The sequence below is a fragment of the Mustelus asterias genome, chromosome 3 (assembly GCF_964213995.1).
Source record: "Mustelus asterias chromosome 3, sMusAst1.hap1.1, whole genome shotgun sequence".
Lineage (NCBI taxonomy): Eukaryota > Metazoa > Chordata > Chondrichthyes > Carcharhiniformes > Triakidae > Mustelus > Mustelus asterias.
In genome coordinates, this window is record NC_135803.1 from 47,258,140 (window position 1) to 47,284,334 (window position 26,195).

The 26,195-nt window shown below is 42.5% G+C and overlaps 1 protein-coding gene across 1 annotated transcript; it reads right to left on the reverse strand.

Annotated features, from left to right (window-relative positions):
* Positions 1-254: 254 nt before the first annotated feature.
* On the reverse strand, positions 255-25,302 carry snorc (secondary ossification center associated regulator of chondrocyte maturation). Its single transcript, XM_078202303.1, has 3 exons — positions 24,518-25,302; positions 7,203-7,376; positions 255-2,080 (listed from the first exon to the last, which is right to left on the reverse strand). Exons 1-3 carry the CDS (start codon positions 24,588-24,590, stop codon positions 1,971-1,973), a joined length of 357 nt encoding a protein of 118 aa, XP_078058429.1. The 5' UTR covers positions 24,591-25,302; the 3' UTR covers positions 255-1,970.
* Between the last annotated feature and the right edge of the window lie 893 nt (positions 25,303-26,195).

Genomic DNA, 26,195 nt, shown 5'->3' on the forward strand with positions numbered 1-26,195 from the left:
GATATGCAACAGCAGGGAGAATGTCTGTACATCATATCTGGGGATGTCCTGTTAGAGATGCTGTCTGAATCTCAGCAGTTTCTGTAGAGAATGCTCTTCATCAGCAGATTAACAGCTTTGCAATAAAGATATAACTTCATTAGAAAACTGAAATATTTAAGTGAGTGAGTTTCCACCTCTGGGCAGTAGACATTCCCAACCAGACAGGAATATGCAAACTGGCTTGATAGTAATTCAATATCAGATTACTCAATGCGATGATGTAAGTCACTTTATTTTGCAAAAATATCACTCATACACTTGGGCAAAGCACCAAGTCCCAAGATGCAGATCACCACCAGCATCTATAGGAGTAGAGGAGGAAATGAATGGAGCTAAATCAGGATTGAGTGAGACCATGGCACAAGGCAGTTTTTAAAAGCTTGAATATTATAGAAGGAAGGGATATGTCAAGAAGTATCCACTTCCTCTATGTATGGTTACTTGCAAAGAAAGACGAATGCGATGTACTGATAACATGGGTGAAATGACACTTCTGTTTAATCTACCCATCCGACTTTGAAACAACTTCCTCAAATAAGTCGACACTGCAAATTTGCTGTTGCACAGAAAATAATTCACATTCATCAACATTTATTATCATGTGTGATGACAGTTCAACCCCTGTATAAAATAGTCAATTATAAAGTAGATCACACGATTACTTGTGTGTATAAGCAGCCCCTTTACTGTTCACTTGCATTTTATATGGAACAATATTCACAAACGTACAAAAATGACAAGCAGGAAAAGACTTTTGAACTTGCCCCATACCCGTGATGGCTGAAGCATCCTCAATACATTTGCTATCCCCAGCATTCCCCCGCCCCAACACTCACCCCAGCCATTTCCTCTGAGTGGCAAAAACGCAGAAAAGAAACGACCAAGAAGGGGAAAATAAAATATCTGGAAATTTCCTCCTTCAGCTCCTCCCGCCCCAATCGTGGCCAAGGAAACCAGTGCAGTTAAGTGTGTACCATCAAATTGCCAGGGCGAAGCTGGAAAGCCACATGTTCAGGACAGACAAAGGCTGTGGCATTTATTTCCTCGACTTTATAGAAAGTCATCCTATCTTTCTTCCAATATCCTCTGACAATAAACCTGTTCCCACTTTATCAATGGCAACGGTGGACTTGCTCAGCAGGAAGTGCATAAAGCCTTGTACATTGGTCCACCTTCCGATATTGCAGGGAGTTACATCAGATCATCCCAAAGTTATCCCCCCCCCCCCGGCCTGTCAGACATCAGGGCTTCACCACGGGAAGAATCGTGGATATGAGACAATTTCCAATACATCACTGATATCGAAAGGTGCTGCACCAATTACTTCCACACGGCCCAATGTCTCCTTCAACAATCCTACCTCAAGTGAATGATTGTGCTACTCTGCTCGGAGTATGCTGAAACTCCCCTTTATATTATCATATCTTATTGGGGGTGGGGTGGGGGATGCAATGGGGAAAGGAAGATCATTTAGATAACAAGGAAACTTTTATGTATGAAGAGTTTCACTCCAATACTGGTGGATTGAGTAGCAAACACCTAATATAAATTAAATACACAAGTCTGTGGAAGCGAGACTAACAGGCTGAAAACAATAGTAAAATCCTTAATTCCCTGGAGCTGTTATTGTGCAACAAAGGCTCAGCCAGAAAAGGAAATTACTATTAACAAGCCTGAAAACAAATCAAACATTAATCTGACAACAAACACAAACATTTGTAGTCGGTAACACACTGTGCTTCCTGCATACCTGTTGATCCTTTGTGTATCAAAGTCTCATAATACGCGCAACTTTCTGCTCATTATAATCGGTGTAAATATCATTATAAAGCAATATATTCTGAAAACAATTGGGTTATTTCAGGTAATAAAACGAGAATTAAAGGCCAGTAAGTAAAGCAGTGTCTCTGTATAATGGTTTATTATGTCTAAGATGTCGACAGCTTTCTCACGGTGATTATGACCAGGCTGAATAACACAGACACTCCAAGAACGGCAGCAATTACGATGGCAGATATTGCTCCAGGTCCCAGTGATCCTGCAAAACAAAAATCAATGTATCAGCCCAAAAGAAGGTGCATGCATTTATCTAGCGCCGCTTCCACTCTCATTCCCCCAAATGCTTTACAGGCAATGGGCTACTTTTGAAATTTAGACACTGTTGCAATGTCGGTGCAGGCTAGATGGGCCGAATGGCCTCCTTCTTAAGGGGTTCTATGAAGTGGCAGCTAATTTGTGCACAGCAAACTCGAACAAACAGCAACGTGATAATGGTTATATCTTTCGATTGTGGGGGTTGGGATAGAATATTGGCCGTGCTACTAGGGTTAATTCTGCTGCTTTTCTTCAAATTTGAGAGGGCTGGAATACAAGAGCAGGGATGTACTTCTGAGGCTGTATAAGGCTCTGGTCAGACCTCATTTGGAGTATTGTGAGAGTTTTGGACCTGTATCTAAGGAAGGATGTGCTGGCCTTGGAAAGGGTCCAGAGGATGTTCATAAGAATGATCCCTGGAATGAAGAGCTTGTCGTACGAGGAACGGTTGAGGACTCTGGGTCTGTACTCATTGGAGTTTAGAAGGATGAGGAGGGATCTTATTGAAATTTACAGGATACTGTGAGGCCTGGATAGAGTGGAATGTGAGAGGATGTTTCCACTAGTGTGAAAAACTAGAACCAGAGGGCACAACCTCAGGCTGAAGGGACGATCCTTTAAAACAGAGATGAGGGGGAATTTCTTCAGCCAGAGAGTGGTGAATCTGTGGAACTCTTTGCCGCAGAAGGCTGTGGAGGCCAGGTCATTGAGTGTCTTTAAGACAGAGATAGATAAGTTCTTGATTGATAAGGGGACCTGGGGTTATGGGGAAAAGGTAGGAGAATGGGGATGAGAAAAATATCAGCCATGACTGAATGGCAGAGCAGACTCGATGGGCTGAGTGGTCGAATTCTGCTCCTATGTCCTATGGTCTAAAATGTTGTGTTATCTGAGAGGATAGCGGGGCTTTGCTTTATTGCTCATCCAAAAGATAGCTCTTCTGACAATGTGGCACTCTTTCTGTTCTGTATCACAACATCAGACCAGTGCTCAGGTCTCTAAAGCGGGGCTTGAACCTACAACCTTCTTACTCTGAATGAGGGTGTGAGCCTCAGCTAACACCTAGAACAATAATCTTGCAAAAGCTACTGGACTTCGAGCATTGTTGCATTCATTCTTTGAGCAGTCTTGACATTTTCATTCTTTTTTTTACTTTATGTCCATTATCATGTTGCAATCTGTTTCACTCTGTATCACCTTGTTGGCCTGAGCCATGTACATGTCAATACCACTCTAATCAGTCAGTGAGAGGCAAGAATCAAGCTAGACAGGTTATTTTCTTCCCTTCTGCTTGGTGCTCCTAAAGGAATTTGGCCTGAAGAAAATCGCAATTCCAGCTGATAAAATGTCTTAAACCATCACAATGATGGTGACTTCGAGAAGTACTGTCTTTATGGAAACTGTGTAGCCGCATTTTATCCATAGGGCCATAAGACATAGGAGCAGAATTAGACCACTTGTCCCATCGAGTCTGCTCCGCCATTCAATTATGGCTAATTTTTTTCTCATCCCCATTCTCCTGCCTTTTCCCCATAACCCCTGATCCCCTAAATCAATCAAGAACTTATCTATCTCTGTCTTAAAGACACTCAATGACCTGGCCTCCACAGCCTTCTGCGGCAAAGAGTTCCAAAGATTCACCACTCTCTGGCTGAAGAAATTCCCCCTCATCTCTGTTTAAAGGATCGTCCCTTCAGCCTGAGATTGTGCCCTCTGGTTCTAGTTTTTCCTACTGGTGGAAACATCCTCTCCACATCCACTCTATCCATGCCTCGCTGTATCCTGTAAGTTTCAATAAGATCCCCCTCATCCTTCTAAACTCCAATGAGTACAGACCCAGAGTCCTCAACCATTCCTCATACGTTCTTCTTTTAGGGAAGTCGAGCAACAGATATGTGTATCATTTTGACAATGACATTCCCCACAAGGAACATGTAGTGTATGCCATTTTGATTATTATTATGTGTATTTGTAATCAGATAGTAACAGCTTTGCAGACCACCTTGTAATGAAGCTACAGAAGGAAATTCTCTCATAATAATCGCTTCAATGCCATAACTACATCAAGCGATCTGTTAGATATTCGAGTAGTTTATTACTCATGAAAGATAAAGATCAATTTTTTTTTCAGCCAAAAGTTTATATAACTTATTCCTGCATTTGGGACTAAGTGCAATTTCAAACTTCATTCAGTCTTCAGAAGGGCCTTGGCTTATACTCAAGAAAATATTATGACATGGTCTGCTGTAGGAGGAACTGCCATTAGTCCTTCCATTTCATGTTCAGCTTTTAAAAAATTTTGTGTGGTAAGTTGCTGATAGTGAGAGCTGATAGCATCTTAGGAACAGAAACTGGGTAAACAACTGTGTATCTCTCCAATCTATCAGATTTTTGGACTGTGAAATTAACTGCGCAAGGACTAAAAAGGAAGTCTAAATTGAAAAGTGTCAAATCAGGTAGTGAGAGAGAAATAAGAGGTGGGGAGAGAAACATTGGATTGTAAGACAAAGAAGACAGGAAGGTAAAAGAAAAGATTATTTACTTTTTAAAATCTACAGTTACAACCTGAAACCTGGAACTCGCTCCCTAACAACACTATGGATGTACCTATACTATACAAACTGCGGCTGTTTCAAGAAGGCAGTTCACCACCACCTTCTCAAGGCCAATTAGTTAATAAACGCTGGCCTAGCCAATGGCTCCCTCCATCCCAAGAATGAATATATTTTTTAAGAAGTGAGACTTCATACTTGTAACTAATAATTTTCTTTACCAGGGAGCCTGTTTGGCAGTAATTAGCACATCACATCATTGAACGAATACTTAGGCTGAAATGGACAATACTTGCTGTGATTTCGTTCATACCTATCAGACAAATACAAGGGCTTCAGTCCCTTTTTTTAATGGCGAGGTCAACAGCAAGATGGTTTTTCACCAAACTAATTGTACAACAACACATATCTCAGACAGTAACTTTGATACTTCCATGTCTAACCAGACATCTGCCTTCACTCACAGTTGCTACAGCATTTATGTAGAACTAAATGTGAGCACTCTTAACCTCAACGTTGTTTTGATGGCAAATAATGGCAAATATGTACTAATTTGTCTAATTAGCATGTACTAATTTGTGTAATTTTGGACTAATTTACAATCTGCTAATTTGTAAAATTGCCCCTTGTAAATTTCCATAGAATTGACAGTTAATGAGATATTTTAAACAACAGAGTCTGCCTTTGAAACTGGCACTAGCAAACGGGCAGAAAGGCTCATTTAAATCCTTGTTAATAATTGCAGAACTGGTCGCTGCAGTGGTTAGACTTTGATCTCTGAGACCTGAGTTTACAAACTGCAGAGTGTAAAAAGTTTCCTCTGTGTGCTACCTTGAAGGAACCTGTGCAAAAAGGGGTTTAGAAAATTTCCATCCAGTTCTTCCTAGGTAAAAGGTGGCAGCATTTTTTTAAATCCTTTCGCAGCATTGTGGGTGTCGTTGGCTAGGCCAGTGTTTATGATTTGATTTGATTTATTATTGACACATGTATTAGTATACAGTGAAAAGTATTGTTTCTTGCGCGCTATACAGCCAAAGCATACCGAAGATAGAGAAACGTATCAACGTTACAGTCATGGCTAGGGTGTAGAGAAAGATCAACTTAATGCAATTCAAAAGTCTGATGGCAGCGGGGAAGAAGCTGTTCTTGTGTTGGTTGGTATGTGACCTCAGGCTATATGATCCATCCCTAATTGAGCATTAAATTGTCAATAAATGGTTTGTGCAGTAAAATGAGGAAAACAAAATTGCACTAAAACTGTTGTGAGTTTGTTTCTGAGGCTGAAGTCAAACCATATTATTGAATTAAACATACAGATCTTTATTCAGCATGGAGCTATTCCAAAGCTGAGCTGAAAGGGCTCAATGTTGATACTGAATTATCAAAATGGAAAATGAAATTACCCTACTTGCCGACCACAAGAATTTACAAATATGTTGTTTGTACATCCCAAAAGATCATAGGGTTAGAAATAATCAAATCCAAATAATAAAGGATTTAGCAGTTTAAACCCAAAAGAGAAAATGTTGCAAAATCTCAGCAGGTCTGGCAGCAGTTTAAACTAGCCCCTCAGTAATCATTAATATTTAGGGTTCTTCAGATTTAAACTGCACATAATTTTACATTTAAATTTCATCAGTGGGATCCTCAAAATGGCAACTAAATCACTTGGGGAGGGGTGAGAATTGTGCACACAACATTATGGGAATGATTCCCAATGGTTGTAGAACAGGAGGAGGAAACGGATGGGGACAGCAGGTCAGAGTAGTTACAAATCCTTAAGAGATTGAAACATGAGGATTAGAGTTTTAATCTAGAGTCTTTGGATGGCTGGGGGTCGATGCAGATCAGGTTGGGTGAAGGAAAATACTGCAATAGTCAACTCTAGAGGAGAAGTTTGGAGGAGAGTTTCAGCAAAGGATGGGCTGAGTCAAAGGTGGAGAGGGCAATGCAACAGAGTTAAAAGCAGCCAGTCTTTGGGATGGAGATGATTGGAGTGAGACGCTTAACTCAAGGTCAAATAGGGTGCCATGGTTGTGAACATTATGGTTCAACTTGATGTAGTGGTCGGGAAGGGAGATGGAATTTTTGGCCAGGAGATAGAGTTTGACGGGAGAACTGAATGCCAGTGAATGCGTGAGACTGAAAAATCAAACTTTTGTCCAAATAATAAACACTGGAGCTGGTTTCAGAATATTTTTACAAATAAACTATTTGCTGATTGGATCCAAGAATGAACTCTATATCGGGACAAGAATCAACACAATCTTCTTCAGTTATGTAATTTAACAAATAAACTGGTAGATGTACCTCGCTGCGTTCTGATGTTTTTGTATCTGCAGGATTTGAAATTCACAGGGGATGCTTCATTGGATATCAATTCACATCCTGCCACCACACTGGTGCAGCCATGTACTCAATGTGGCTTCTGAAGCAAAGTGACATTATGACAAACACAAGTTACAGTTACTAACCGATTTTTTTCAAAATTCGAACTGTGATTTCCCATTTTACCTTTCTCCACAGGTTCCGAGTCATCTGGAAAATATCCATAATCTGAAGTCATTGAACTGTCCTCGACAGAGTTTCCAGGAGTCACAGTCTCAACCGCACCGCCTCCTGAGGATATCTCCAGAGCTTCGCTAGGAGGAGCCAGAACAAGAGATCCCTGTACTTCAGGAGCAAGGCCTGCAAACACACAGTGTTTTTGAAAATTCATTTTAAAGCTGCAATATCCTCCAGTCTCAAACCTTTACTGACTGTATTGAAAAGTGCCAGCTACCATCCATTTTAAAATGTCACTGCAAAACAAACTTATCTTTCACACTTTACATTAATTCAAAAGCAGTGGTCACTTTTTCCTCTGGCAAACGGTCGGAAATATTTGCTGTTAAACAGAGCGGCTTTCGTAGGTAAGAAGCAACGCTGAAAGGAAGTCATTTATGCACTAAGAGGGTTAATCTCTCTTTATTACACTGTGTGTTAAATTAAAATTCATATTTTCCCTCTTGGTTTAACATACTCAGGGGTAATGTTTAAATGAAGACCATGGGTTGACTCAGTGGATTATTTTCAAAGGCAGCATGATGCAGTTGGGCAGCCAATTCAAACACAGCCGCAGTAATGTAGCTGAATCCACCCCAGTCAATCCCTTCATAGCTTTAACAATCTTTGTTAGGTCCCTTAATTCTTATTTTTGATTCCAAAGCTACTCAATCATTCCTTATAGTTCCATCTGCTCATCTCTGGTAACCTCCTTGTAAATCATCACTGGGGGTAGGGACCAATATTTAGTCCACAATTGGAACCATATCATTCAATTCCTCGTATTTTTTTCAGGTCAGGCAATTTGGAATTCTGCTCTCACTAGTTTCATTCTCAGGTCACAACCTTGCTCTCTCGGTGCAGCTCACTTCACTACCTCAGTGTACCTACCATGTGTACATGATGTGGAGATGCCGGCATTGGACTGGGGTTGGCACAGTAAGAAGTCTCACAACACCAGGTTAAAATCCAACAGGTTTATTTGGAATCATGAGCTTTTGGAGCGCTGCTCCTGATCAAACACTCACCTGATGAAGGAGCAGCGCTCCGAAAGCTCGTGATTCCAAACAAACCTGTTGGACTTTAACCTTATGTTGTGAGACTTCTTACTGCACCACGTGTACAACATTCACTGTATACTATGAGTCTAATGTATGTCAACATGTACAAGAATTGCAATTTTAAAAAATAAACTTTTTCCAATGCCACCTACAGTCGAACAACAAACTGTACATGAGAAACGGGAGACACCAACGGGCTTGGTGTATGACATTATCTCATCAACAGGTCTTTTCAAGTCATCCATTCAGCTCATACGGAGGACATTCAGCCTATTGTGCCTGTGCTGGTTCTTGGAAAGAGTTTTCCAGGTAGTTCAACTCCCTTGTTCCTTTACCTGTGCCCTGAAATCCCATTACTTTCAATCAGGAAGATGAGAGGAGTCCATTTGAAATGATTCGTAACAGAGTGATTTCACTAACTTTGGATGCAATTCACTCAATTCAATAACAATTTACATAGTTCACACTAGGGGAGATAAAACAGGCCTCAGGAGCTTTCTAATCAGCTCCCCATGTAATATTTCCTAATTGGATATATACGACATTACGTTGAGCTCGGTCTTTATTTTCTATACATGACTTTCATTTAGTCGGTAACAATGTGTATGCAGACATGTAGATCTCATGGAAGCCCTGAGCTGTTTCAGGCAATCCTGATACTTAAATTAGTCATTAACAATCAGACATTGTCCAGTCCTTTCCTTGCAAACAAGCTTGTCATGTCTCTATATTTGTGGTGCCAATTCAACGACATTTTCAATCTTAATAATGCTGTGATGGCTTTTTACGAGCTGGACTCAGTATAGAAAATCTTCCCAATAAGGTAAAAGCAAATTACTGCAGATGCTGGAATCTGAAACCAAAAGAGAAAATGCTGGAAAATCTCAGCAGGTCTGGCAGCATCTGTAAGGAGAGAAAAGAGCTGACGTTTCCAGTCCAGGTGACCCTTTGTCAAAGCTTTGACCTGCTGAGATTGTCCAGCATTTTCTGTTTTGGCTTTATTATTAGTTACTGGTTGAACCTTTCACATGCTCACATTACAGCCAAAGTATCATTTTCTACATGTGTCTATCGTAAATAAATGTTCTATCATAGAATCATAAAATATCTACAGTACAGAAGGAGTCCATTCAGCCCATCGAGCCTGCACCAATAACAATCCCACCCAGGCCCTATTCCCGTAACCCCGCATATTTATCCCACTGATCCCCTTGACACTAAGGGTCAATTTAGCATGGCCAATCAACCTAACCTGCACATTTTTGGAATGTGGCAGGAAACCGGAGCACCCGGAGGAAACCCACGCAGAGAATGTGCAAACTCCACACAGACAGTCACCCAAGCCGGGAATCAAACCCAGGTCCCTGGCGCTGTGAGGCAGCAGTGTTAGCCACCTTGCCACCCCATTCAAGTATAAGGTGAGCATATTAATCACTATAGTACAGAAGCCAAGCAGTCTCTAGTGTGAGTGGTACCAGGCCTGATAATTCAGTTTCGCAGATGAGATGAAATTGGTTGTTTTCAGAGTTAAATATATTACAAACAGCTGTTACACATTAACCACAACAAATTACCATCTGGAGCACCTCCATTCTCCTCTATTTGATTTCTTTAAGATGAAACATTGGTCATAGATGTATTAGCATTCTGAACAAATACCAGCCGGAAGTTGAGTGAGGCACATTTTCTGGCTCTTAATAGTGAAATAGTGCCACCTGCTGACAGTGCCATGCAAAAATAAGAGCATTCAAATGGTTATTGGATAAACATATGGATGATATTGGAATAGTGTAGATTAGAGGAGCTTTAGATTGGTTTCACTGGTCGGCGCAACATCGAGGGCCGAAGGGCCTGTACTGCGCTGTAATGTTCTATGTTCTATATCATAAAAACAACCATCTTCCTCGTAGACAGCAGGGATTGTACAAACCCGCACGGCCCAACAGGAAGACCAGAATAACGGGAGCAGTGTGAGAAATTTGGAGGCATGCTTGGCTTAGGAATGGCGCTGATGTGCAGAAACCAGTTAGCTGTACCATGCTGACTGCACCCACCTTTCCCTCCTGCAGCCATAGGAACATAAGTCAGCAGGGTGGCACGACGGTTAGCACAGCTGCCTCACAGATCCAGGGACCCAGGTTTAATTCTGGCCTCGGGTGACTGTCTGTGCGGGGTCTGCACGTTCTCCCCGTCTCTGCATGGGTTTCCTTGGGTGCTCCGGTTTCCTTCCACAGTCCAAAGATGTGCAGGTTAGGTGGATTGGCCGTGTTAAATTGCCCCTTAGTGTCCAAGATATGTAAATTAGATGGATTAGCCATGGTCAATGTGTGGGGTTATAGGGATAGGGTGGGGAAGAGGGCCTGGGTAAATTACTCTGTCAGAGAGTTGGTGCAGACTTGATGGGCCGAATGGCATCTTCTGCACTATCGGAATTCTATGATAAGAACAGTAATAGGCTGAAATCCAGGTATCATTCTTGTAAACCTATGTCGCACTCCCTCCAAGGACAATATATCTTTCCTAATATGTTGCCCAGATCTGCTCACAGTACTCCAAGTGGGGTCTAACTAGGCTTTTGTATAGCTGCAGCATAACCTCTACACCCGGATACTCCAGTCCTCTAGATATAGAGACCAACATTCCAATAGTCTTCTTGATTATTTTCTGTACCTGTTTGTGGTATTTTAAAAATCTATGCATCTGGACCCTCAAGTTTCTTTGGACAGCTATTGTATTTAACTTCATACCATTTAGAAAGTACTCTGATCTATTCTTTTTCTGTCCAAAATGGACACTTGCTTAGGTAAAATCCACCTTCCACAGTTTTGCCCATTCACCTAGTCTATCAATATCCCTTTGTAATTTTATGCTATCAGATACACTGTCCACAATGCTGCCTAACTTTGTGTCATCAGCAAATTTAGATATATGACTTTCTATGCCATTATCAAAGTCATTAATAAATAATGTTAATAATTGAGGCCTCAATGCAGATCCTTGTGGGACACCACTAGTCACATCCCATCAACTTGAGTACCTGGATATTATCCCTACTTCCTGTCACCTGCCAGTCAACCATGTCAGTAATTTGCCCTCAATTCCATGGGCTTCTACACAAAAACAGAAAATGCCTGAGAAACTCAGGTGGCACGGTAGCACAATGGTTAGCACTGCTGTTTCACAGCTCCAGGGACCTGGGTCCCGGCTTGGGTCACTGTCTGTGTGGAGTTTGCACATTCTCCTCGTGTCTGCGTGGGTTTCCTCCAGGTGCTCCGGTTTCCTCCCACAGTCCAAAGATGTGCAGGTTAGGTTGATTTGGCCATGCTAAAAATTGCCCTTAGTGTCCTCAGATGCGTAGGTTAGAGGGATTAGTGGGTAAATGTGTAGGGATATGGGGGTAGGGCCTAGGTGGGATTGTGGTCGGTGCAGACTCGATGGGCCGAATGGCCTCTTTCTGTACTGTAGGGATTCTATGTAGGTCTGACAGCACCTGTGGAGTGAGAACAAAACCAAAATTTCAAGTCAGGATGACCCTTCGTCAGAGCTCATCACCTGACGAAGGGTCATCCTGACTCGAAGTGTTGGCTCTATTCTCTCTCCGCAGATGGTGTCAGATCTGCTGAGTTTCTCCAGCGTTTTCTGTTTTTGTTTCAGATTCCAGCATCTGCAGTACTTTGCATTTATCTCCAAGGGCTTCAACCTTACTTAACAATCCCTTAAGAGGGACTTTATCAAATACCTTCTGGAAGTCCATATAAACAACATCTATAGACATTCCCCTGTCCACAACCTTGGTGACCTCTTGAAAAAATTCAATAAATTTTGGTAGGCATGACCTACCTGTCATGAATCCATGCTGGCTCTGTCTGATTAACTGAAAATGTTTGAGGTGTTCAGTTACCCTACCCTTGATTATAGACTCCAACAATTACCCCACCACAGATGTTAGGCTAACTGGTCTGTAATTCCCTGTTTTCCTCTTTCACCCTTCTTAAAAAGTGGAATGACATGAGCAATTTTCCAATCTAGAGGGGCAATTCCTGAATCTAGGGAACTCTGAAAGATTTTAGTTAAGGCATCGACAATGTGCCTCCTTTAACATCCTCAGTGGAAACTGTCAGGTCCTGGAGATTTGTTGCTCTTTAGTTGCATTAATTTCCTCATTATCAATGTTTTATTGATATCAATTGTATTTGATCCCTGTCCCCGATTCACTATTAATTTCATTGAGACTTCCTGCAAGCTATCCTCCTTTTCTACGCTAAATACTGAGGCATAATAGTTATTCAACTTGTCTGCCATTTCCCCATAGTCATTGATAATATCCCCACTTTCAGTCTTTAGTGGGCCAACACTGCTGTTGATCACCCTCTTTCCCTTTATGTAACTATAAAATGTCTTCTAATTGATTTTGATGTCACTTGCAAGACCCCTTTCATAATAAGACCATAAGATCATAAGACATAGGAGCAGAATTAGGCCACTCGGCCCATCAAGTCTGCTCTGCCATTCAATCATGGCTGATATTTTTCTCATCCCCATTCTCCTGCCTTTTCCCCATAACCCCTGACCCCCTTATTAATCAAGAACTTATCTATCTCTGTCTTAAAGACACTCAATGACCTGGCCTCCCTTTTAGTAGCTTTTGTGGCCCTTTGTATCCTTAAGAGACTTTAAGGATTTGCTGAACAATATGGTTTCAATATCAACTAAACACTACATTAATGAAGTGGGTACAGTTTTATAGAACAGCACCTTCAGATAATTAAGAGAAATCTCATGACATGCCAAGAGACAAAGGAAAACCCAAAGCTTGTCTTATTGTCACTCCAAACTACATCTCTCAAGGCATGAAATCACCTGCAGAGGAACTCAGCGACACAAAGCGATTGTGTACAGTTCTGGGTTCCACACTATGGAGAGAGTGCAGAAGAGGTTTACAAGAATGGTTCCAGGGATGAGAAACTGCAGTTATGAGGATAGATCAGAGGGATTAGGACTGCTCTCCTCAGACTGAAGAAGGTGAAGAAGAGTTTTGATAGAGATGTTCAAAATCCTGAGGAGGCTGGATAGAGCAGATAGGGACAAACTGTTCCCACCTGTAAAAGGATTGAGAATGAGACCATATAGATTTAAGTGATTTGCAAAAGAAACAAATGTGATATGTGAAGAAACATTTTCACACCACGAGTGGTTCAGGTCTGGAATGCACTATCTAGGGGAGTGTGGTGAATGCAGGTTCAATGGAGGTACTCAAGAGAGCAATAGCTGATTACTTGAATAGAAACAATGCGCAAGGTTATGGGGAAAAGGCAAGGGAATGGCACTAAGCCATGATGCTCATTTGGAGTGCCAGTGAAGACATGATGGATCAAAAGGCCTCCTTCTGCACTGTAACAATTCTATAATCCTGTGAAGTACAAGACAACTTTGTCAAGCACAGTGCACCCACCAAATGACCACGAAGAAGTATGACAATAGTTCACTGATGCACGGGTAAAAAATTCAACAATCCTTTCCTCAGTTCTCAAGAGGACAAACTGGACATGTACAGGATCCAATCCCGAGAGCTTAAAACCCAGCAAAAGCTGTTGAAGCAGACATTTACATCACCAAGAACAAAATACATAAGCAGATGAGAAGAAACAGTCGAGTTTGGACCTACACCCCAGCTGGTAAAAAAGAAAAGGCACCAGCAACACCAGCAATGTCACTAACAAGCGAAACTATATCAACAGTATCACCAACAAGAGGCACAATGTCAATATTAACAAGCGACACAATGTCAGCAGCACCAAACACTACTCCTACAACTCCAGGAGCAACATCCAAGCCATCGCTACGAAGTGCACCAACTCATCATTGAGAGCAATGAATCCACGAGATGGAGGCACAATATTCTCCCTGCTAAGCAGTGCCTTGTTTTTGAGAAAAAAACAAGCTATAAAGGAATCTTAAGATGTTCAGTTTAATTATAAAAGTTGATTGTTAATCTTCATTAGTCTAGCTATTATATAAAAAGTTAATGATTGGAATAGTCATTTGGATATTTAGAAAAATTGAGGGCGATTCTCCCAAAACAAAATTAAGTGTCCAATGGGCGGGAATGCAGGGGGATGTAGGTGTTTTTCCCGCCTGTTTTTTGAGGAACTGAGTGGAATGGATCTCCAGGATTCTGTGCATCACAGAGTCCGCCAGGGGATTCACGTCGATAAGGGTAGGGTGGAGCCTGAACACACCCCAGAGGCCAGCATCAGCGCAATGAGCAGGCCACTGCACATGCGCTGATCCGTCAGTAGGGAGATCTGCGCATGTGCACTGCGCCCCCCCCCCACCTTGCTACCCTTCCAAACAGTGACCTCCTGATTGTTTCCCAGGGCCCAATCGCCGGCTTCCCAACCACCACCCACCCCTCCGCCCCACCCCCCCAGTCGCTGGCTTCTGTGATCTCCCCCCAATCGCCAGCGTCCATGATCCTCCACCCCCATGTCCAGCCCGATTCTCCCCCCTCCCCCCCCCGCCCCATCCATGGCCAGCCTGACCCATCCCTCCCTGTGGCCAGCTTGAACCCCCCCCCCCCCCCCCCCCACTTCCAGCCTCAATCACCTCCTACCTTCCAACCCCATTGATCTCTAATGCAGAGTGCACAGCGGGTCCCCCTGCAACCAGCACCGATCAGCCCCCCTCCCAGTAGGCCCCACTCCCTTGGCACTGCCTGGTGCCCTGTGCCAGGGTGCCAGACTGACACTGCCAGGTTGTCAGGCTGGCAAAGCCAGGCTAGCACTACCTCAGGGTCATCCCCCTGCCTCTGATTTCTCAGGTGGGCCCCAAAGGCCTCTGTCCCCACCAACAGGGTGATCACGTCTGGTTCCCATTTAGGGGGACCAGCTTTAATCCCCGCTGGTAGGAACCTCTCCCGACGGGCTGGGAGACATTAGTGAACTTGGAGGATACTGTTCCGGGCTTGCTAATGATATGGAAATGGGAATTTCAATATGGTAATCAGCCTCGAGCTGATTTCCGTTGCAGGGCTTATTACGTTTAACAAAAATGGCTTGGGAGAGTCGTAATTGGATGGACGCCGGTCGCAAGTCCCACTGCAGGCCCCCTGCTGATATCTCGGGCCCACTGCGCTACTCGAGCAGTGCAGCGGGCCGGGAGAATTGTGCCCATTATCTTTTTTTAAAGAAAGAGGGATGTTATATGATTATATTATTCAAAAAGAGTTAGGAACTATATTGTTCAGTGTATGTATACCCAAGCATTCAGTGGCCACATCACTCATGACTGCACTACATGTGTACTGACCTAACAATGTATCATTCCACAGCACATAGTGAGATCTGAAAAATACACCTTTGATGTCAGCCCCAGGATGTGGCTAATAGTGATTATTTTAAATTTCTGGGAACCAGAAGACATAACAACCATTGCTAACTGGTAAGGCTCTCTATGTGCAGGATGGGCTGGCAAAAATTATTCCTCCACTCAGGAATAGAGAAACCTTTCTTTGAAAAAATTGAGAAGAATGTGGACTATTTTTCCCCAGATGTTAGTTTAACTACAAAATGGAAAAGTCTTCCCAAAGTAGAGCTAAGTGATGTCATCATCTTGAGTGCCGTCACGTGTTCTGATGAGGCGACTTACCCTCAGTGACAGTACTGGCATTGGCAAAAGAATGGGACTGATGGTTAGGGAGATTGCCTGTATAAAAATAACCCATTAGTACCAGCCAGTACAGCTTCAGAAGTAGAAAACCGAGGTGAATAAAGAATTGGCTGAAAGAAAACAGTGACCAGGCTCTGTGACACAAGAGGCCATTCCGATTAGCACCGGAGAACCCAATTCTGATCAGTCACTGGGCTGCAGGAAATTAATCTTACCAGATTCTGGGCTGCGGGGTGGACGGGGGTGGTGTGGGGGGCGGGGAGGTGGGGGGAGTAGGGAGCAGTGGTTGGGGAAGGAATGCGCTTGAAGAGATAGCTTTTACCAAAGGTTTGGTCAAGAAAGCCAGAACAATCAAACCAAGCACTGGTATTCAGCAGGTAATCATTCATCTTGCATCAGCTGAGGTTATTCATGAAGGTCCTGCCTTCTCAGCCTTGCACCTTGCCTGGAGTTTGGTGATCCTCATGTTAAATCACCACCAGTCAGCTCTTCCTGTCAAAGGGGAGAGCAGCCTATTGTCATCTGGGACTATGGCGACTTTACCTTTATTGACCCTAAAGCTAATGCGAGCACCATACATTCAGCTCACTAAAGCCAAATCTATCTAATAATGGGATGGAGGGTGAGCGTATTGCAGAGAACTGCCACTGTTATCCAAATTGAACTGCCAACATATGCAGAGGCAAATTTGGGGGGTCGTTAGAAATGGCTACTCATTCAGTTCAGAATATAATATGTTTCGGATAGAATTATTTCCATAATCGATGGGCAAAGTGGGAAAAAATGAATTTCGACATCCTGAAAAATATCTGAGAAAATACTAACTTGAGAACATTTGCTTATTAACTTGTGCAGACCAAAGAAAACGTTCACAGTAAATTAACTTCACTCCCTCAACACTAATCTTTCTCATGTGCCTTTCCCAGGAGGTACCACTCTGTGCACAAGGGTAATAAGTGAGAGTCACAAGGGGAAGTTAGCAAATTAGAAATGGACAAAATAATTGCATGCTACCTGGCATGCTATCAGTTTTTCCTTCTTATTTATAGAACAGGAGTTTAAACCAAGTTGTTGATCTGTTTATTCAGTCCAGCTGCTCGACCCAGAATGAAAGCCTCAGCGATAAAAGCAGGTCTGTCCAAGTTCCTGGCAAATGTTGACTAACGTCTTGAGGCGAGATTCCTCGGTGCAGGCTGCAAACCTCAACATATTTCACACTCACACAGTAGCCATCAGATTACAGAACTGAAAAACAGAGGCTCAGTTCTGCTGCTCTTGAACTCGGTGTAGCATGGGACGTCTGGAACCGAGAACCCTAAAACTAGCAAAAAACAGCCAACACTTAACACTCCAAAAGAAAATATACTTAGGATATGCGCTAGTCTGAGTAAATCGTACATTAAACCTGGTGCTGGAAATCTACTGTAATGTGTCCTCCTCCTCCCTGTGTATTCAGTATATCCAAATATCCCATTCTTCAACAATCCACCTCATCCCAGAAAGTCCATACATTATACAGGACTGCTTTACTTGCCCCCACAGGAAGTTATTCTCTATTTTTTACTCCATTCTTAAAGTTACAAAACCAGTGCTCAGAATGGACCAGACAGACCCGAATTCAGTCTTTGCTTGCTCCAAAAACCAATTGAAATTCAAATTGAATCCAATTCATGGTCCCCACAAAAGAGACATACAAAATCCAAGTTGACAAGATGAGGATTAACATGAGGATCACCAAACTTCAGGCAAGGTGCAAGGCTGAGAAGGCAGGACCTTCATGAATAACCTCAGCCGATGCAGGATGAATGATTACCTGCTGAATACCAGTGCTTGGTTTGATTGTTCTGGCTTTCTTGACCAAGCCTTTGGTAAAAGCTATCTCTTCAAGTGCATTCCTTTCCCAACCACTGCTCCCTACTCCCCCCACCTCCCCGCCCCCCACACCACCCCCATCCACCCCTCAGCCCAGAATCTGGTAAGATTAATGTCCTTCATCTGACACTTGATCTTAGTCAAAAGACCAAGAAGCAAGAGTTTCTCCGACACTGACTTCCAATAACCTCAATATCCCACAAAGTTAAGTTTCACCTCATACTGGTCTTTATGCAGCTGCAAATATCGGGCACCGTGTTTAAATCAAGCATTTGAACCTCGCAAGCAACAACAAAATCTTTGAATAAAATATTCTACCAAACTTCAAATTTTCCAATTCTACAGACTGTCCTTGCACCAGAAATCTGATGCTTATAAGATCATTCTCACTGGACTCCACGTTATATATCAGAGAAGGGTTGGCCCACTCCATTCCTATTTGTCAAGCTTGTACTAAAATGTATAAGTGGCCAAACGATTGATGGCTGCACTGTGTAACTGCAGTTCATGTAACCGAAAAACAGGTTCCCTTCCCTTAAACACTATGCAGGATTTTGGAAGTGTGAAAACATTTTTTTTTTGGTATTTTTAAATTTATGTCTTCAATGGAAAGAGATCTTCCATTGTCCCATCAATCTTTCCCCCTCCTCTCCTGAAATTGTTAGTTCAAATTGGAAAATGGGTTGCACGGGTACTGGCAGCCCTCTGGTATCTGGCTCAAGTGACCATTCTTTGAGCTTTGACATGGGAAATTTGACAATTCAACCGTCCTGAGAAGCACGTGAGCATTGAACTTTTTAACGCAATGATAATAAAGACCCTGATGACCTGAGAATTTAGTATGAAGTTTAAGGTTTATTGATTGGCGTCACAAGCAGGCTTACATTAACACTACAATGAAGTTACTGTGAAAATCCCCTAGGTGCCTGTCCAAGTACACAGATTGAGAATTTAGCATGGCCAATGCACTTAACCAGCACATCTTTTGGACTGTGGGAGGAAACCGGAGCATACGGAGGAAACCCACGCAGACATAGGGAGAACGTGCAGACTCCGCAAAGACAGTTATCCAAGCTGGGAATCGAACCCGAGTCTCAGGTGCTGTGAGGCAGCAGTGCTAACCACTGTGCCACATGCTGCCCACGTACTGATCAAAGCCAAGGAAGGTTACACCCCTAACAGCTGCTTTCTGAAATTTGCAAGTCCCATTCAAGACCTTTCCATTGGAAAAGCCTCCTAGTAAATAAAACAATCTAGAAAAAAATAGGAGCAGGAATAGGTCATTCGCCCTTCAAGCCTGCTCCGCCATTCATTATGATCATAGCCAATCATCTAACTTAATAGCCTGATTCCACCTTCCCCCCTCATACCCTTTGATCCTTTTTGCCCCAAGAGCAACATCTAACTCCTTCTTGAAAACATACAATGTTTTGGACTCAACTGCTCCACAGGCTCACGCTCTCTGGGTGAAGAAATTTCTCCTCATCTCAGTCCTAAAAGGTTTACCCTATATCCTTAGACTGTGACCCCTGATTCTGGACTCCCCCACCATCAGGATCATCCTTCCTGCATCTATGCTGTCGGGCTGCTGGATGTCTTTAAACTGGGCTGGATTTATATACATGTGTCAGATGCTGCTTGGCTTCCATGTGTTCAGCCATCAGGTCAGGGTCACTTTTGTGACCACATTCACTTTCATGTGCCCTCAAAAGCATTTCACACAGATGTGAAAGCAGCGGTATAACTGCAATCTAAATGAAACCATGCACCATTGGCTGCATTCATGATTAGCTTTGAATAATATAAATAAATGACTGCTGTGCATCTTTTAGGGCAGAAATACCACTCTTTCTAAAGGCTAATGCCAGTAAATTCCATTCGCATTGTTTAAGAACATAAGAAATAGGAGCAGGAGTAGGCCATCTAGCCCCTCGAGCCTGCCCCGCCATTCAATAAGATCATGGCTGATCTGAAGTGGATCCCTTTGCCAGAAACACTATGCTGCAGGTTAACCTGTCAATGTATTTGTCACAAAAACAGCAAAAAAACTGCAGATGCTGGAAATACCCAGCAGACCAGGCAGCATCTGTGGAGAAAGAAATAGAGTTAACTTTTCAGTGATCTTTCAGTAGAACTGGAAGATGTCAGGCAAGTGTAACTTCTAAACAAGAATGGATCAACAGCAAAGGGAACAGAACTAAAGCAAAAACAGAAAACATTGGGAATACTGAAGTAACTGCAGAGAGAGACAACAAAACAAAAGGAGTAATCAAGAGTAGGGATGGAGGGCGGGGTGATTAAATGACAGAAGTGATGATTGTGCAATATAACAGGAGATGAATACAAATATAGATGGAAAGGCGAAGTGTAAATCCTTGCAGCAGAATAGCAGAGGAAACTCTGGCAAACAGAAGACTTCCAGAGCTGAGGAATGTGGCGGCAACCAGAAAGTCAGATAGACTCCAGGGCTGCTAAACACCCCATCAGCGGGGGTTAAGATTAAGCTTCAGATCAAGCCCAAGATCAGGTGCAATGCCTCATCATGTCATCTTGTATCTTGTTTGTCTCTCTTGTGGGGACCATAAATTGAATTCAATTGGAATTTTAATCGTTTCTTGGAGCAAACAAGGAGATGGATTTGGGTCTGCTAGGTCCATTCTGAGCATTGGCTTTGTAACTTTAATAATGGAGTAAAAATTAATTCCCAGCCTGTATAAATCCAGTGGCTCTGGTGCAGAGATCCTCCAATTCCAGCAATTGTCGTCTGAAACCAAATGGGAGCAGGTTTTAAAGCCTAGTAATATTAGTCACTTACCCTTGCCTGGCTGTAGTTTCTGTCCCTCTGCCCAATGTCCCTCTACCTGTGCCCATGCCCTTCTAAAACAACCATGTAACCATGTCTAATTTCCATTGGTTGTTTCATCTGTATAACAGATATGATACATCAAACATCCAAATGATTGTTATTCATGTGTTGGCAAATTGAATGGTTACAGGATTGTAATGGTTTTCCAGCAGAGCTTAATGATTCTCAGAATGTATCCCGCAGTGGAATGAAAAACAGAAAGTTCAGAGTGAAAAACATGTAATTCCCACATCATTGGCAATTTCAAGTCAATTCTCCAAATGTCCATTTTACTCATCAAGTTGACTGCTTTGAAAGATAACATTGTATTAGAGTATCACACTGCTTCTATACAAACTAAAGGAATCAGAATAGTCTGAAATTGCCTGACAGCAGCTTGTAGCTACTTATAGCTATTCAAAGACTTGAAGCAGAACGGTTGTATTCTGCAAAAACATTCACAGATGTCTATTTGTTTTTCAGCTAGTTTCACCAATGTCAGTTGGCACTGACATGAATAAGAAATGGCACAGCTGAAATAACTAACCTCCAGAATCTCCACAGTGCAGGAGGAGGCCATTCGGCCCATTAAGCCTGTACCAACTCTTCAAAAGAGCATTCCAACCAGACCCTCCCCTCTGCCTTATCCCCCTAACCCCACACATTTACCACAGCTAATCCACCCAACCTGCACATCTTTGGACACTAAGGGGCTATTTTGCATGTTCTGCCCATGTCTGCATGGGTTCCCTCCAGGTGCTCCCATTTCTTCCATCTAAAGATGTGCAATTTAGGTGGATTGGCCATGATCAGTGTGTGCAGTCATGGGGATAGCATGGGGAAGTGGGCCTAGGTAGAGTGCTCTTTCAGAGGATCAGTGGAGACTTAATGGGCTGAATGACCTTCTGCTGCATTGTAGGGATTCTATGATTTTATAACATAGCAGCCTAAATATCTTCAGTAACGGAGAATAATTCTTTTCCCCCACAAGGTTGAAATTTGACAGGGTAAGCTTAGAGGGGAGATACAAGTTGCAGTAGGGCTGGGAGAGACAATAGTATTAGAATAAAGAGTATTCAGAAATAAAATGGGTCAGACAGTGGGATAAATGTAAGGCAGATTTAGAAGGGTTAGAGCGCATGGGCATAAATACTGGGAGTGTGTTAACAGCGTAAATGACAAAGGGAGAGGCACATATGAAATGTAATTCTCGATCAGTTTACAGCCCATTGAGAGGAAGCTGTGCTGGATCCAATTTTATTGGAATGAAGTGAGAAAAATAAAGCATGTCTCAGTGGGAGAGCAGTTGGAAAACAGTGATCATAATATTATTAACGGCTCAGATTTTCCAGCCAGTGGTGAAGTGATGATGCCCAATGCTGACCTCAAAGGAACGCTCCCCACAAAGACCTAGTAAGCTCTGCGTCACGGATTTCTCCTTGTTTGTTAATTTCCTTCTGACATCAACAATGGCGGATATCTGATATCCAACAACAGTGACATCATCAAGCAAGCTAAACAGAGGATCACACTGAAGAACTCTCAGACAGAAAACCAGAAAATAACAAGCAGGTTTAATTTTTCACTTTTCACTATTTCACAGAGGATGAAATAGAGCCTGGGACACTCATTTGGAATTAAAGTAGAAACTAAAATATTTTAAATCAACTAAAAAGAGAAATTCAAAAACCCTTGAACTTTTTAGCATGGATTTGAGAAATTTGACATTCCATAAATATAAAATTCTGCTTTCTGGGACAGAAAGTTTATACGGTAGCAGTTTTGACTTAGTGCGCTGCTAAAACCTTTCCATCTCATTCAACAAGGCAATGTGGGACAAAGATGTGCAGGTTAGGTTGATTGGCCAGGTTAAAAATTGCCCCTTAGAGTTCTGAGATGCGTATGTTAGCGGGATTAGCGGGATTAGCGGGTAAATATGTGGGGGTAGGGCCTGGGTGGGATTGTGGTCGGTGCAGACTCGATGGGCCGAATGGCCTCCTTCTGCACTGTAGGGTTTCTATGATTTCAAAGCATGGAAAACACAAAATGGGCAGACTGGCCTCGTTCTGTGCTACATAATTCTATTCTATGATTCCATAAACTGCTTCTCCGAACCCTGCTAATGGCCCAGGCAAAAACAGACTGAATTTGGACATTACATATTGACTGCTCACAGGCCAGGGTAGAGCAGAGTACTTTTCACATAAAGTGATGAGTTGGGTTTTTCCCAGTTCAGGGTTAAAAAAGTTACATTAATCCCTGGGTGAGAGTTTCGAAAATGGCAGCAATTGCAAACCATATTGCATGCAACACTCATGTTGGAAGAGGATGCACCTCGTTTATGAGTGTGTGAAAATTCAGGTTTGTTTTACTCCGATTACGTCATTGCAGAAATATACTTGAGGACGGACAAATAACAAGCTTCACCCTCTTTGAAACAAGCCTACTTGTCCCTCCATCTTCAATTCCCATACTCCATCCTGGTGGTTTTCTGCAGCAGTTAATCGCTCATGACTAATTTCACCTCTTCCTCACGTATACCAAAGCTGCATTCTGTTCCCCTTTGGCCATCATTTCCTTGGCTTACATTGAAAGGTTGAGTGAGAAAGTTTAATTCAGGAGAGTTTGAAAAAATTACAAATTGTTGTGCAACTGGCTGAACATTTCCTCAGACTGATTCAAGTCCGTATTTAAGTTTGCAGCTTTGGTTTATCCTCTGCATTCATTTGAATAAACTTATGTAAGAGCAATTACACACATTTAAAAGAAGACTATAAAATCTCAAATAATTTAGAATAAAATTTATTTATTAATCACAAGTAAGGCTTACATTAACATTGCAATGAAGTTACAGTGAAATTCCAGGTATCCAGCATATTGAAAGGCGTAAACACTTTCGCTGTACAGATTTTGTCAAACGTTATTCACACACACACACACACACACACACACACACGGAGGCGGCACAGTGGCCTCACAATACCAGGGGCCCAGGTTCAATTCCTGGCTTGGGTCACTGTCTGTGCGAAGTCTGCACGTTCTCCCCATGTTTGCGTGGGTTTCCTCCCACAGTCTGAAAGATGTGCTGGTTAGGTGCGTCGGCTATGCTAAATTCTCCCTCAGAGTACTCGAACAGGAGTGTGGCGACCAGGGGATTTTCACAGTAACTTTGTTGCAGTGTTAATGTAAGCCTACTTGTGACACTAATAAATAAACTTAAACTTCTGGCAAATGTTAACCTTAAAACTAATGGGAAATTCACAGCCGTATTCCAGATTTAAATGTTTCACTGAAAGTTGTTAAATCATTTTAAAAGAGTTAACGTTAAGATTTCTAGCTGTGGAAGTTTTAGCGTGGATTTGAGAAATTTGACATTCCATAAATATAAAATTCTGTTTTCTGGGGCAGAAAGTTTGTATGGTAGCAGTTTTGACTTAGTACACTGCTAAAGCCTTTTCATCTCATTCAACAAGACAATGTGGGACTAATATATTAGCTGCTCGAACAGCTAAATATATGCACAGTCCCTAAACCCGTCTGCTTGAAAGCCAGCCCCAGCTTAGCTCAATCTCTGGATTTTAATAATAGCTCCTGCAGCAAAATTTCCATTGCCTGGAGAAATATTTTTTATTTTTGCACTCTCTTATACAATGGTATAACTCTGACTATTAAATGGAATGCATACTTTGATCACAAGAATACACATATTAGAGCAGATAATGTATCAACACTGATCAAGGCACCATTGCATATAAAGAAAGAGTGAAGATGGCGACTCGATAAAGTAAGTTAAATCTCCAGGATGAATGAATGTGTCAGAAATGGAATAGTAATCCTACCTGTTAGTGCGATAAGAATGGCGGTCCCCAGAATTGTCCATGAAAGCAGGATCCAACGTCTGCACTGAGCCATTTTGCTTCTGAGACTGAAACTATCTGATGCCTTGTGTGGTCTGGAAAGGGGAAAAAATGGTCTGGGAGACGCTTACTTCTGAATTCACACAAGGGAGGCTTTCTCCACTGCACCAAACAGAGCAGTGAGCATCTAACCCTGTCGGCCTAGCTGGAGCCAACACCTACCTCCCACATACCAGACAAATATGTTGATATACGAAGTGAAAGGAAATTATAGTATGCAATTTGGCCGATTTCCTAACAAAGCCCTCATATCGTATCCTCTGCTGTGTCGCTGAGATTTTCTGTATTATAAATACTGAATATAACACTGAATTATAAATTGTGGACTATTTTATTTTAGCATTTTCCTGTACATAATAACTTTGTAATCTATAGTAAGTAGTCAGGTCACTCATCTTTCTCAGCAGTAATGCCCTGTGCCTATACCCTCACATCAATACGCAACTGGCAGAAGTACTTTTACAATGAAACTGCTCTTTCTATAATTTCTTTTTCTTAGCATCCAGAATGCTCACCATTTAGCATTAGCTTCTTCTTTCAGGTTTTCCAATAACCCCACCTATAATTGAAAATTAAAGGCTGTTACCTCAAAAATATTGAGAAGACACAGTATTTACACAATCTAAGCCGTGCATTGGAAAGGCTCTATTAAGGGCTTGTTTACACAGAGATTATTTTGAAACCTTTACTGACACACAGTTGTTCATAAATTGAGAGGAGATGTTCACACATCACGGTGCTATTTTAGTGCTATTTTTGTCTGGAGCTAAAAATTAAGCCTGGCGTTACAGTCTTATTTATACTGTTTGGAAGAGATTTAGTTCCCAGCCTTTGGGTTGTGTGTTTTTGGTCTCAATTTGCTGACATGATTAAGTCTCAGGGGAAACAAAAATCTAATCTAACATTTAGGGTTTGCTTTTCACATTTTCAGAAGTGATAAACCCGCTTTGGGTGGGAGATCAATCGGGATTCACCCGACCACCCTGCCGGCCCCGATTGAGTTCCCACCCATAGCAGGCAGCAAACTGATTAATATGGGTTTGACAGCCCATTCACCAGGCCCCCGCCATGCACCTGGCCCCCCCAATGGGAAATGCACCGGGCAGACTTTGGTACTCGTAATGACCAGCATGGGCCCAGCGTGCTGGACCCTGAGGGTCCAGGGAAAACCTCCAACCTCTCAGCATCCTCTCCCCCACCATTCAAATAATGGGCCCCCCCACCGCCCCCTCCCCCCCCCCGCCAATGGCCTAGTGGTATTATCACTAAACTATTAATCCAGGAACTCAGCTAATGCTCTGGGGACCTCGGTTCAAATCCCACCATGGCAGATGGTGGAATTTGAAGTCAATAAAAAACGTCTAGAATTAAGAATCTACTGGTGACCATGAAACTATTGTCGATTGTCGGAAAAATCCATCTGGTTCACTCATGTCCTTTAGAGAAGGAAATGTGCTGTCCTTAAGTGGTCTAGCCTACATGTGACTCCAGAGCCACAGCAATATGGTTGACTCTCAACTGCCCTCTGAAATGGCCTAGCAAGCCCTCAGTTGTATTAATCAAGGGCCACTAGGGATGGACAATAAATGCTGCCCAGCCA